Here is a 10,760-nt window from a genome sequence, read left to right on the forward strand (position 1 = left end):
GTGTGTGTGTGTGGGGGGGGAATTATGTTAATATCACTGTTGTAACCAGTTTAGCTTCTTCTGGTCTGATGTTGAACTACGTCAAGGGTTTTGTGACATATTTCAAAGAGTTTGACTTGGACCGGTGACCTTTAGAAGAGGGAAAAACAAAAAAGTCTCATAGAATGATCAACTTTCTAATATCGCACACAGACCCAACAACCTTAAGGAATGCAAATGTGGTATTGCAACATGCGTATTTTCTGCAGCAACAGTTTTCAGACTGGCATGCAGTACTGGATGTAATTATTCCAGGAACATGTCCTGTTCCTTCCATTAGAATGTGTTCCAAACAAAGATGCTGTAGTTAATTGATGACTTCCATCGGATATAATATGTTGTTGTTAGTGAATGTAATTACTTAACATCTGGCTACTATTAACCAACTCTTGTTCAACACTGATCCCAAAATATACCCTATAATTAAGTTTTTGCAAAACAACTTGATGAATGGATGCAAACATTGAAGAAATTTGGATTTGCTGCAGTTATTAAACAACACACAGAAATACAGTTGAAATTAGATATTTACTTCACAGAATAACAATTTAGATTATCTTTTTTTTCCTCATCTGAACATAAAATCTGATTAAACAGTTTTTTTTATCTTTCAACCAAACTCGGTATTACTTCATATCATGCGTACATATTCCCTTTTAGTTGTCTAAATGTTTACAGCAGCCATTTATAAACTATATTTTCATGTAGACAAATTTAATTTTCAACATTTACTAAAGAACAGAAGCTGCTGTGATTGGTCAACATGATGATTATTCACAGAAGAGAAGTTATGAAGTCACCAGACAGACCTGGCCGGCCCAGATGATCCGGTTGGTTCGGTTGTTTAGGTTTCCAGCTGTCATGGTTGGCATAGTAAATAAATATAACCGCAATTTATACTGCATTTTTAAATTTACTACAATTTTGTTTTCTTTTTTTTATATATTTGTACAGAGTTTTCTTTATGATTTTTATCAGTGTAGTTAAATGAAATCTACAGACAGTCATTTTGTTTTACCACAAAACGTGATAATTGTTGCTCTGGCAAATCTACATCAAAACCTCTCAAGTGTTATATGTATCAATAATTGCACACAAAGACAAATTCTAGAGTAATGATGTAAAGCTGTAAAAGAATGGAAAGAAGTCAGTCATTTTCTCATGCAGCGCCACAAGTTTTCACTAGTAAGGCTGCATCTACTTCAGTTTTTATTTAGCTAACAAGGCCATGTTTTGCTGTTTTTGGCCTGAGTCAATGTAACTGTTTAAGTTCCCCTATAGAAATTAGATGCGTTGGTCCGGTATAAATGCTTTAATCTGTATGAAGGAGCTTCATCATCGAGTTCTTGTTTTTTGTCATTGATCTGAGCTCCGTCTTTTTGAGGCACAGTGAGGCCGAAACATTTTCATGCACCTTGAACTTATTCACATTTTGTTTGGATTACTTACAACCCGCAAATCTGGCTTTGGTGGAATAGTGATGTGAAAACATAGCTATTTGTCACAAGCCATAGGTGACAACACAAACGTGTGGTGGACATCACAACTGAACTTTTCGGCCTAAAGAATGAAGGTTCTATGAAGTTTTAAACTAATAATAATGAATACATGTTGACTGCAAACTTTAAGATTTTAATTTTTTTTTTTTTTTTAAATCCTGCACTATCTTGTGTTGGTTTTTCACATCAAATCCTAGTAGGATGCACTGAGGTTTGTGGTTGTACAGTGATGAAATGTGAAAAAGTTCAAGGAGATAATTACCTCTGCAAAGATTTGTAACAATGATTAGAAATTATATTTTAAAAACCCTAAAATTGCTATCTTAGGTTCTTAAACTGAAATGTGCCATATTAAGCTTTTATTGCTTCGCTTTCAGAGCAAGAATGGCTCCTTTGGATCGGATTGACCTCGTGTTTTCAGCTGGACACCACGCTGGGATGATTTTGCCTGATGGTGAACGTGCGTCCAGTCCTGAAATAGTTCTCTATTTCCTCCAACGAGCGCTTGCGAGTCTCTGGGATGCACACGGCGTTGAACAGCAGGCAGAAGACGCACACCACCGTGAACATCAGGTAGGGCGCGTACAGGCCGTAGGCGTCTACCAGGAGGGTGAAGGCGTGCGTGAGTGCGAAGGCCGTCACCCAGCTCACTGTGACACACAGGCCTGATGCCACGCCCCTGGCCACCAGCGGCAAAACCTCTGACATCAGCAGCCAAGTGATTGGTCCCCATCCCATGGCGTATCCTAGGAGACACCCAACAATGTGATGACAGAGCACAAAATATATGCACATAATGTTGTTGTTTTTTTGTGTGTGTGTATTGTTTCAATGAAATGGGTGTGACAACATGCTGAACAGTTTCTACCTGCCAGGGTTTAATGAGTTTGAGGATATGAATGTAGACAAATAAACAGTGAACTGCCAATTTAACCCGAGGAGCTAAACATAAAAGTTACAGTAAATGAGAAAAATTAACATGCTGGAGCAAGACATGCAGTCGCTAACATCGACACGTGACTGAACACAAGCAACGCGCCTCACATGAGTGAAGATGTCTGCAAAATAATCAATTGTATTTGTTGTATTTGGATACTCCAAATACGACACACTTCAATGCGTGGGTTGCAGGACATAGACCAACCAGATCAGAAGGACGTTGTTTGTAAGCATAAAGTTCCTGATGATCTAAAACAACTCTTTGGATGTTCTTCCTGCTTGTTTATCTGTGATAATTAGCTGCACCTTTTCTCAGTGTCTGAGCCAAATGAATTACATTGCTTGGCTTTTTAGTGCCAAATGGTAAACAGACTTACAGTTTTTGTAGTGTGGCAGTATCCTCAGAGTAGTTTTCACAGTGAAATTACTGTTGTATATTTAGCTCTCCCTGTCCTGTTCTTCCTTTCTGTTAAATTGGTTTTTAAACCTTGAGATTTTAAACTCACATTCAAGCTAGAAACTTTGTTTCCATTATGTTCTGGGGTGTCTATTTGGCAATAGGTAGATTTCTAGTGTTGGGAACATTCAGCTGTGTTCTCAGCTGCCTTGCCTTTACACATTGCTTTATTTCAGACTTAAAAATATATGTATTAATAATAAACTTCAAGTTTGAACATGGTTGGAGAGGACAAATTGTGTCACATTTCCACCTTGGCTCCTGTTTATTGTGATGTTAGAGAACGCCTGCTGTCAAAACTCACCGAATATAAACACCACAGTACTGATGAGCGGGACGAAGCTCAAAGCCGTTTCCTGGCTGGCCTGTAACGTGTTGCCCAGCTCAGAGTTCGGAGCCGTAATATTTACAGCTGGGCAAGGTGTGGTGTGGGAGATCATGGTCAGAGTCAGAGAGGACAGGAACATCAGCATGCTTGACGTGTACAGCAGGGCTTTACGTCCTGCCTTGTCCATCAGGCTGGCTGCCACAGCGACAGAGAGGAGGCGGACTGCACCCACGATGGCAGCATCGTACCTGAAGGCCGCAGAGTAGGACGGGATTCTGCTTTGAGTTGACAGAACAAGAGCAACATTTTTAACAGACTTGTTGTTCTACAATGTCCCAACCTGGGCTCCAGGGAGACATTGCTCTTAGCAAAGATCGGCTCCAGGTAAACCAGAATTGGCGTGATTCCCGTCATCTGTTGCAGGAAACGCATCCCAACCGAGATCAGGATTGGCCGGTAATAGATGGGCTTGCCCAGCTGAGCCCAGGTGATCTTAACCTGTGTGTTAATGCTGTGCTGTGGAAACAAAACAAGAGAAAAACACAACAATTCCCTTAAACTTGAGCAGACAGTTTAGCTCAGAGTAAATATTACGTCCATTGAAACCTAAACGAATCTCTTCCGGTTTCAAACAAAATGCCACATTTTCTTACGTTCTACTTTGAATCCCAAGAAGCAGAACCCATAAAATTTTTTTTTTAAAAATTCAGTTTTTATACACCACAAATCTGGAACAAACTTCCAGAAAATTGTAAAGACGCTGAAACGTAGATCCTCTAAATCAAGGCTAAAACCCATGTGTTTACAGCTGATTAAAAGTAAGTGGAACATTGATCAACACATTTGATGTGTATTTGCTTGACTTTGATGACGTAATGTTCACTGCTTGTTCTCATAATTCGTTGCCGTGTGATGTTTTTCAAATTCCTTGTTGCTGAAATATGCTACACAAAGAAACTTGACTTGGCTACCTGTATGGCGTTGAGCTCTATGCTCGTGTTGTAGTTGCTTCCTCTCAGCCAGCGGAGGGCTTTTTCCGCTTTCTGCTCTTGGCCGAGGGAGAGGAGTCTCCTCGGGGAGGAAGGCATGAACACCAGCAGGACGACCATCAGCACGGCTGGCACGGACCCCGCCACCGCCAGCCACCGCCACGGCACCACCAGACCTGCGCGTCACGTGTTAACAAAAGCAACGCATGAAGGAGTAACAAAAGCACGTAGCCGACATAGCTTTCTGACATGTCACTGAAAATGTCCCGGTGTGACTCAGCAAAAAAGAGAACAAGGAAAAGAACGCATCTTGCATGACCTGTATTGTGTCTTCTTCAAATTTCAAAGATGTTGCTCTTTTGATTATTGTTTATTCGCAAAAGCAGCTTAGTGTGGACAATGTGGGTTTAGATATACGTTACCAAGGGCGTAGAGCGTCAGGGTGCCAAACACGGCTGTGATCTGGGGGCAGGAGCCCAGGGCCCCTCTGACTTTTTTGTGGGAGATCTCTGAGATGTAAACCTGTTGCATAAACACACAAAACACCTTATATGGTTTAACGCACCAGGCATTGTGTTTTTGTTGTTGTTATTCTGCAGTCTGTATGTAAACATTAAGATTTGAGATTTTCTAAGTGGATTCCAACCCCACGACAGAAGCAGAAATGACTTCCTTCTGGTGTAGGAGGTTTTTGGGGAGCTACAAGAATGAGCCAGAGAGTTTTGCGATGGTACTGGTTCCGGTACCAGTAGGGAAAGTGGAGGGACAGTTCAACCTACTGGAATTGAAGCAGCCGTCATCCCCCCGGCGACACCGGTTAAGAATCGGCCCCCGTGGAGCATCGACAAGTTCACGGCTCCTCCCATCAGCGTGTATCTGAAAGACAAATATACAACACCGTTATTACTGAAACACAGGGGGTTCAGAATCCTGCTCAGTTATAATAAACTGGCGAATAAAAAAGCGAATAAAAAAGAAAAAGAAAAAGAAAGACATCTTCCTGTCCAGTTTCAAGCACAGAAATGTTCCATTTTGACAATCATGAGTCAGAAAACTGTTGCAAACAGGCCTAAAAATGCAATTAGGCAAAGTCAACAGTCTTCATTATTCAATTGTTGCAGCAGTTTTGGTAACAATGGCGACTGGGTCAGACTGGACTAGACTTCAGAGCTTAAATAATTTCTCGGTGGTGAGATCAGGGCTCGTTTGTTGGCACTTTAAAGTCTGACCTCTTCTTTTGTTGTTGAGACTGCTCACACAGTAAAACACCCTTCCTGTTGCTAAACACTTCTCCCACTGAGTTTCCTATTATAACCACATCTTTGTTGTTACGGTGTGAAAACTTCTTTAGACATAATTAGCTGAATTTCTTGTATCACAAGTTGTTGTTTTTTTTAACAGTCTCTTACCCATTCTTATACTCATTCAGATAGACTTGTATTCAAATATTTTAATTCCTTACATAAGATCCGCAGATTCTGTAGGGTTTTAAAATAAATGTCAATGTTAGTCAAACCTTGCTAAACGCTGGTTAGCAGCTAAAACAGTTGGATTGTTGTAATTTATAATAAGATCTTTCCACTGTTTATTAAGGAGGATTTTAATAATTTTCCATTTGGAAATTTACAATAAAATCTAAATACATATATAGATTTAAAAAATCTTCAAAAATCTTTAGCCATTTTACATTGTTTCATTATCCGTCAACAGATATTGATCTCATTTCCAATTAGAAACAAACTTCTAATGGATTGAAAATTATTTTTAAATATATCAGGTGTATGAATAATTTTGGGATTAACTGTGATGTGAAAGAAAACTGATCAATATTCTCCAATAAACAAAATATCAGGAGTCAGATTTGCACGTTGGGCCAGTAAAAGGCTCGCTACTGAAATTAATTGCTTGTAAACTCAAGTTCATTGTTCCTATTTTTATGCATATTTCACAATACACATAAAAGCTGCATGTCAGTAACTTTTGGTTTCACAGTCGGACCCACCCAGCGGTCGAGGGAACCGCTGACATCATGATGCTCATCTTCCGTCCAATCAGGTCGTTGAGCAGCATCGCCCCGAGACCCCCGGCTGCTGCACCCAGGGAGTAGATGGACCCGAACCAGGCGGCCTGGTTCGGGTCCATCCGGAGCCGAGGGTCTGCATCGGGACTTGTGAGCTTCGGCAGGACGGGGGACGGATAGACCAGGGAGTAACCAAAGCTGAAGTTACCAAGAACTGCTGAGAACACGGCTAGATACAATCTGGAGTTACTGATCTGAAATAAAGGCAGGTGGAGAGGATAAAAACAACAACAACAAAAAATATTAAAACAAAAATTATATGATTATATGATTTTTTGGGGGTTTTCTATATTATTGCACAATTCAAGCATAAAACTGTAACTACACGGTGTCTTTGATAAAATTGTTTTTATCAGTATCAATAAAATGTTAAAAACAATACCAGTTTGCACTTCGCTTTACCTGGAAATCTAATGCTTAGAAAAATGTTAAAAGCTGCAAGAATACACTTTTAATCCTGTTTGTGTACACAGTTCACTGCACAGTGTCCTATAGATGATTTAGATCCCATGAACTTAGATGTTTTTCTTTCAAGTTTCAACCACAAACTGCTTTTTGACAAAAATGGATTGTTCATTACTGGTTTCACAATTGGTGAAACAACCACTACTATACGACGGATACTGATGAAGCTGAAGTAAACCGAGACTACTTAGAACTTTACTGTAGTGGCGATTGTTTGTCAAACCAAACATCCCATAAACTTTCCATCAGCCACTACTGGGGTCAAGATTCTTCACGCAGGCAAAAGAAGTTTAATGTCCAAACTTGTTGATTATCTTGGTTGCTTTTATTTTCCTTTTCAGCAAAAATTTACTACGTTCAAACTTTCCTTTGTTCTCCTGTCTACTTCTGTCGCTCTGGTAAAAACCACAGGCCCCAAACCCAAATGCCTGCTGGTCCTTTACCAGGTCCCTACACTTATAGAAAGTGGATTGATCCGCCTCACTTCCTGTCTTAGAAAACAAATAAATAAGAACAAATACTAAAACAAAAGATAAATAGAATCAACAATTATTAACCTGCAAATAAAGTCAGCAAATAATACAAAAACTAGAAATTTAAGAATAAACTAACAAAATTCAAATGGATAAAGAAATAAAGAATAAATAGCTCCAACATTTACAAATCTATTTACAATCGTGTGAACTCGTCAGTCTCTCTTTCTGACTATAGGCTGATGTTTGATTTTCTTCCTCTCGGTTTTTTTTTTTTAATTATAGTCTGAAATGATGTCAGAACAAACTGACTTAAACCTGAAACATTAAAGTTGGAGATTGTGTCGTTGGATGGAGCCTCACATTTCTTCAGCAACCCAAGCAAAGAGTTGCAGAATCCACACAGCGACCAGTAAAGTTTGAAGCAAAGCATAACTTAAGTTATCGAAAGAAGAGTTAAAAATAAAAAAGTGTCCAACCTCGGAGAGAGATGATGCAGTTCTTCGTAGCAGTGGCGTATTCTCGGAGTTCATGTCTGTCTCAGAAGCGGCTCGATGGATAAATAAAAAAAAAAAAGTGACCGTTTGATTTCTCTGGTCTGTTTTAGGATCTGTAACCTTACCTTCCTGTGAGAAAATGAGCTATTGCATAACTTTATTTAAAAAAAAAAAAAAAAAAAAGTTAAACTGAATTTCCTGATACTCGCACAATATCCCTGTTGTGCGCTTGGAAACTGACCAACGTTAGAAAAACAGTAGAAAGCAAAATAATAATAATAATAATATAAAAGATAATATCTTCTTCCTGAAGCGCTTTAGTTCTTTTTGTGGTTCGCTTGCAGGTCATGAATGACTCAAACTAATGGCCCGAGGCAACGGGAGGGATCACAGCTGGTCAAAACAAAACTGAAAGTTAAAAAAAAATACAAAAAATCTGTTTATGTAGGATTTTTGGATGGGAAGCTGAACTGACCACAGTCTTGCTCTTCTTCTGCAGTGGAAAAAAACAACAAAAAAAAAAAAACGCACAAAATGTTACTGTTTAAAGCTGCCACCTGAAAGTATTTCATATATATTGCACTGAGCAGACTCAATAAATTAAAGAGCAGAATCGTCTACTTCCGCTTTGCGCATGTAGATCAAGTCACATCGGTGATCATAGATAGGAAGCAGCAGGGAGAGATCAGCTCTGTGATTCCTAGATTGGGCCATTCAGAAAACAAAAAGCAGAAGAAGAAGAGTTCAGGATCCTCCTCTAACTGAACGAGAGGAGGAACAAGGAAAGTACACGCTGTTTCAGCCACGACTCACGCATCATGAGGTTTAAAAACCCCGCATCACACCGTCAAACAAACTCTGAGCGCTTTGCAAAATTATTCACTTTATCAACGTTATTATAACCTATTGCAAAATAGCTTAAGATGCGGCCAGACTGGATGGAGAAGGTGCGTCTTCCACAGGTTCGCAACTGTATTTAGATCTTAACTTTAAAAATGTGCGCTACATTTTCAGATCTAAAACTTAAACCTTGCAGTTATGAACAGCTTTGTCTTGGTTAAGCAAAAGACAGAATCGCTGTAAAAAGCATAGAGGTTTTTGATCTTAACGGGATGAAATCAGAATTTTTTTTTATTTTTTAAGGGATACGAATAGTTTTGCATTGGGATTTTGAGCCAAATTCACACCATGAGTTATAGTTACTGTAACATAGTAAAGTACTTTAAACTCACAAGAAGAAATTGTTAAAACTCATGAAAGTTTAATATGTTCCGTGTAAGTTGATAATAACACACCAAAGTCGTGTGACCAGATAAAAGGTTTAAATACTAGCTTTCATTTACAATTTCAAGGGAAAACCTAGTATTGCCACGAGGATGGCAGAAAACTCCAGATTTTGTCATCTTATATTTTTAGCTAAATTGCTGACATACTTCCTGATAGCTCCCAAATTAGGAAATGTTAACTATTGTGTGGTTGAGTTCACTTGCGTTTCCCCTTCTTGATTGCAAAGAAGGTGGAGATATGATTGTGTTGCACAATCTTGAAAATAATTTATATTGTAATGTAATGTAATTAACCTGATTGGTTTCTGCATGTCGACTAGAAGTAATTGTGAAACAAAAATGTAAATACTTTACAAAATCTCACAAGTTAGCTGCAGTCAGGAACTAATAGATTCTAGTCTAAATTGCTGACTTTTTATCCGCTATACAAGTGGAGGATGAGAATTTGTGAAAGAAATGTCTAACAGACATCTGTGAATATTTGATTGTAGATTTTATTGAATCTTTTAAACATTCTTCTTTCTTCTCTTGTTCATTCATCTTGAAAGGAAGACAAAGCGACTGCTGTTCTACACTTAGGCTGTGTAGCTAAAGAGCAGAAAGGACCCTTTGTTGTGCTATAAAACAAAAGAACAATTCTCCTCTTAACCAAACAGAAAAAAAACTTTAATATGAGTTGTACACGTTTGTCTTGTCGGGTGCTTTAAAATTGCATTTGATGTGAACTGTGCTGGACAAACTAGCGAACTGAATTAGTCCCCTACCTACTCATACACACATGCAAAGTTGGTTTATTGAACAGAAGAGCTACAATAATACCAAACTGTTCGTACTGAACTTAGATAGACGTTATAGGAGAAATGTACGCGGAAAACAAAAGTATTTGGGAAACAAACATAAATGTAAGACTGCAACAAAGACATGTTAAAGCCCTGATCTAAAAAAAAAAAACAAAAAACCAACAATGATGCAATACTTTTCTATATATTGATTTATTTTGTCCAGAGATCTTAGACCTGATATTTGCGGACTTTAGTAAATTAATAATAGTAATAATAAAAATAATTAATAAACTGATATCCACATTTATTAATCAAATTTAGATATGTAATCATTCTGTGTTTTTCTGCCCTTGTTTACTTTGGTAAAACAATAAAATAAAATAAGCACAAGAAGAAGAAGAAGTGAGACAAGTCCTTTCACAGCTTTGTTGGGAATGCTGAAATTTGCAATTGATTTCAAATAAATAGACAATGTTTCCAAAACAATACTCCTTTCACAGAGGAAGATCTGTGGAAACAACTGACCATGAAACTGGTATGCTTTGTTAGAAATTTCTATTGGGTAAATACATATCACCATTAATGGATTAAAAAAGCAGTTGACTTACTTTATTGCTAGCTATGTATCTATCTCTGATTGGCTGCCCCACAGCAACTCAAATGCAGTCCAATGTGGCCAAAAATTAATACTAGAAGACAAACGTCCCACTTTTTTTAAACCACTAATTATTTCCAATTGTATTTTATTTATTAAATATATATGGATGCTTATTCATAAGAAAAATATCACTATTTTTGGTGATATTTTCAAGACACAACTAGATATATGAGCAAAAAACAACTGTCAACGCTCGCTTTTGTCGTAACACTACAGTTCCCGGCATGCAACGCAGGAAAAACACTTATTTTTGACCCTGCACGCGATC

The 10,760-nt window shown here is 38.2% G+C and overlaps 1 protein-coding gene across 1 annotated transcript; it reads right to left on the reverse strand.

Moving 5' to 3' along the window:
• Positions 1–451: 451 nt before the first annotated feature.
• Positions 452–8,421, reverse strand: LOC102236254 (solute carrier family 2, facilitated glucose transporter member 6-like). The gene is made up of 8 exons (XM_005806101.2): positions 7,749–8,421; positions 6,254–6,525; positions 5,031–5,127; positions 4,674–4,773; positions 4,234–4,427; positions 3,603–3,778; positions 3,239–3,510; positions 452–2,284 (listed from the first exon to the last, which is right to left on the reverse strand). Exons 1-8 carry the CDS (start codon positions 7,800–7,802, stop codon positions 1,956–1,958), a joined length of 1,494 nt encoding a protein of 497 aa, XP_005806158.1. The 5' UTR covers positions 7,803–8,421; the 3' UTR covers positions 452–1,955.
• Positions 8,422–10,760: the final 2,339 nt, after the last annotated feature.

This window comes from Xiphophorus maculatus, chromosome 16 (assembly GCF_002775205.1).
Source record: "Xiphophorus maculatus strain JP 163 A chromosome 16, X_maculatus-5.0-male, whole genome shotgun sequence".
In the NCBI taxonomy this organism is placed as follows: domain Eukaryota; kingdom Metazoa; phylum Chordata; class Actinopteri; order Cyprinodontiformes; family Poeciliidae; genus Xiphophorus; species Xiphophorus maculatus.

Bases quoted from the DNA above. Each gene is read 5' to 3' on its own strand.
- LOC102236254 (XM_005806101.2), bottom strand. From the start codon at position 7,802: ATGAACTCCGAGAATACGCCACTGCTACGAAGAACTGCATCATCTCTC. The intron at 3,511-3,602 runs GTTGGGACATTG...TGCGGCCTTCAG, and splicing joins AATGTCTCCCTGGAGCCCAG to GTACGATGCTGCCATCGTGG. The intron at 2,285-3,238 runs GTGAGTTTTGAC...GGTGTCTCCTAG, and splicing joins TACTGTGGTGTTTATATTCG to GATACGCCATGGGATGGGGA.